At 60.2% G+C, this 3319-nt stretch overlaps 1 protein-coding gene across 1 annotated transcript in view; it reads right to left on the reverse strand.

Moving 5' to 3' along the window:
• Positions 1-3319, reverse strand: part of FPGS (folylpolyglutamate synthase) — a 16984-nt gene that overhangs the window by 4564 nt on the left and 9101 nt on the right. The window contains exons 3-7 of the mRNA XM_015567134.1: positions 2953-3033; positions 2765-2826; positions 2570-2672; positions 2190-2267; positions 1859-2006 (exon numbers count right to left, since the gene is read on the reverse strand). Coding sequence (XP_015422620.1) covers positions 1859-2006; positions 2190-2267; positions 2570-2672; positions 2765-2826; positions 2953-3033 — 472 coding nt within the window. The remainder of the gene's footprint in view (positions 1-1858; positions 2007-2189; positions 2268-2569; positions 2673-2764; positions 2827-2952; positions 3034-3319) is intronic.

The following is a 3319-nucleotide window of genomic DNA, read 5'->3' on the forward strand; positions in this document are numbered from 1 at the left end:
CTCCCCCGCCCTCAAGACAGCCCCAGCCCTTCAGCCGGCTCCCCAGGCCCAGGTGAGGCTGATGCTACTGGCAGGTGGCTCACCGCTCCCGAGTCCCTCGATAGTTCCCTGTGCCCCAGCCCCTCTGTGCATCCCGGGGTTGGCCCACAAGGTTACATAGGCTCTGGTCAAAGGCTGGGTTTTTATCCAAAAACTTATTTGAGGTGTTGGCTGGTTCTACAGTCCAGAGAGCTGGGAGACAGATACATCCCTCCACACCTCAGTACCTAAAGAATCCCGTCTTCAGGCCATAGTTCCGGAGGATCCGTTCAGTGAAGGCACAGGTGGAGCCCTAGAAAGAGAAGTTCTTGTCTGGGCAGTCCCCGCCCCACCCAGTGGATACGCTGTCCCTCCCCCGGATCCCGCCCTTCACCTTCCCCTTGGTCCCAGTAACGTGGATGATGTTCAGCTGGTCCAAGTCCTCCACCTGGAACAGAAAGACAAGGTCCTCAACTTAGCAACAGGACTCACAGGCAAAGAAAAAGGGGGGGGGGGGTGGTCACAGGCCCTGCCCACGTTACCTGCAGCCCACTCCGTGCCAAGTACAGCTTCATGGTTTCCAGCTGTGTCTGGAGGTCACCCCGCCGGCGCTTCACCTCCGCCAGGTAGCTGGCATTGGTCTGCAGGCTGTTGAGGGTGCGCACAGCGTCCTGGCAACAACAGTCCCCGTGGCAGGTTAGGGATCACTTGGGGTCCACAGGGACAGGGGCACCCAGTGTACCAACGGCCAGGCCAGGGCACCCACCTGCGGGACCAGCCCTGTTGCCCAGCTTTGAAGTTAGAGAGAGAAGTGGCATCATTCCAGCCCTGGCGCCAATGGGAGCCTAAGGCAGCTCAGCCCCTCCCAGGGAGTGCCAGACTAACGGGATTAGCCTTGCTTTCGGTTTCAGTTCCCCAGGCCCCACCCCTGGGGCCTTTGCTCTCATTCCCTCCAATGGGGTCCACCACTGTATTGGGCCCCTTCTGGGCTGGGACTACTAGAACCACAGAAGGCTCTAGAACTGGAGGTCTAGAGCTGGAGGAATTAGCATAAGGAATTCCTAAAGTCTTCCTTCCATGCCTAACCCTGATGATTGGGGCTCCATATTCTGATCAAAAGTAAAGCTGCCTGAATATGAGGTAGTTTCTCAACTATTAGTGGAGGGGTGGTATCCCCACTTGAGATAAGGTGATGGCTGTTTAAATTTGTGTGTGTGTGTGGGGGGGGGCCTGCAGGGCTATTTTGTGTTCATGTGTGCAAACAGAATAAATTGGCATTCTTGTGCTGCTCCCCAACTCTCAAAGAACAAAACAAAACAAAAAAGAAGAAGAGTAGAGCTGCTTGAAGCCACCAGGTGGAGAAGAGAAGGAAGGGGGGAGGGAGCAAGAGTGTGCCCAGGGTCACCCAGCCAGGAAGGCAGGTAGGTGAGCCTCAGGAGGGCCCACACTGGAGGTTAGAGTGGGGGTGTTATTTATTTTCCCTCAGGACCCCAGGACCCCGATGGTTGGTTGGAGGCCCCACCCCATCAAACTGGTGCCACCTGTCTGGCTGGCATCAGGCTCTGGTCTCCGGCAACCGGCCCTTGGCATAAAGCCAGGGGAAGTTTTCTGTTTTCCAGATTCTCGCCCCACGCCCGCCCCACTGCCCCCCGATTCCCAACTCCGGAGATTCTGGAACCCCAGGACCCAGCTGAGCCACTGGACCTCTTGGTCTATCACCGGGCGCCCCTTCCCACTCCACCGCGGGGCACTTCCGCCTCGGAATCTCCGGGCTCGGCGGGGCAGGCCCCCTTCCCGGTCCCAGTCCCCACGCCCCGAGTCCAGGCGGTCCCCGCCTCACCTTGGTGGTCCTTTCGCTGCAGCCAGCAGCGGGCCAGCTGCAAGGCCAACGCAGCATTGGCCCGCTGGTGCTCTCCCTCCAGGCCCAGGGTCAACGGCGGCCCCCCTTCCTCCAGGGCTTCCAGCGGTGGACACAGGTAGAGGGGACACTGCAGAGGAGTCAGAGGAGCTGCTGCTGCCTCTCTGGACAGGAGGCCCTTCCCGATGTCGTCAGCTCCTCCATCTTTCCCCACAGCACGAACCCAGCCCTGCTCCTAGAACCCAGCGCGCTCCGGCTGGGTGAGCAGCGGCCCAAAAGGATGAAGCGCTCCCCAGCACTTCCAGTCACTCACTGCGATCTGCTCAGCACGCTCCCTCAGCACGGCCAGGGGCCCATCAGGCTGGGGCACGGTGAAGGCAGGGACGCCATGCTGTGGAGGACGGAGAGGAGACAGGTCTGCCGAGGGTCCTCCACCTTCATCTCTGGCCCCCGCAGCCTTGGGTCGGAGCGGCCCTTTTCGCCTCCCCCATAGTGCTGATGGGAACCATCTGATGGGGAGACTAAGATTGGAGATGAGGCTCAACTTGCTCCAGCCACATGCAGAGCTGAGACAAGAACCCAGACCCAAGTCCTCTCCTGAGTCAGGATAGCAAGGACCCTGCCCCACTCCCTCTTCCCTGAGCTCTAAGGGCCAGGCCCATGTACCTCCCCTCCCTGGGGCTGCCCGATCACCTTGAAGATGCCCCCTTTCTGCCATGCGATCTTCTCCATCGTGTCCCCCAGAAGGCTAGTGTGGTCGATGCCAAGAGAGGAGACCCCACATACCACAGGCTCCCTGCAGAAGACCAAAGTTTGGCCATGATGCCCCTGCCCTGGATTACCCTGGGCTAGAGACCATCATCCCTCCCCACAAGCAGCCGCCCTCACCTGATTATGTTGGTGCAGTCATAAGCCCCACCGATACCCACTTCCACCACTGCCAGGTCCACCTGCAGAGGGTCAGAGGGCATGGCATGGGGTACAGGGCACCTGGAGGTCATGTGGGAGCCCCCAGCCTGCTTAAGATTCCCCTCCCCGAGGCCTTAGACACAGGGCTCTAGGGAGTGGGCACAGACCTTCTCTTGCAGGAAGACATGGAAGGCCATGAGCGTGAGGAAGCGGAAGTATGCAGGCATGGAGACACAGCTGCTGCTGTCCTGTGGAAACACGCCAGAGTCTGAGGTCCATGCAACCTCTGCTCTGGGGAGGTGGGGTCCTGAGAGTGCAGTGCCTTCTGGGTCCCTCCCCCTGCTCCAGTGCCCGCTTCTGTCCCCCCACCAGCCCTGCTGTATGGACACCTTGGTCTCCTCCAGCCGATGGTAGAGGCGCCAGAAGTGCTTGGTGAAGTGCTCGGGGCTGATGGGCTGCCCATTGATGCGGATCCGCTCGCGCACCTGCACCAGGTGGGGAGAGCTGCCGGGACAACTGAGGTCATCAGGACTC

The sequence above is a fragment of the Myotis davidii genome, unplaced genomic scaffold (assembly GCF_000327345.1).
Source record: "Myotis davidii unplaced genomic scaffold, ASM32734v1 scaffold142, whole genome shotgun sequence".
Classification (NCBI taxonomy): Eukaryota; Metazoa; Chordata; class Mammalia; order Chiroptera; family Vespertilionidae; genus Myotis; species Myotis davidii.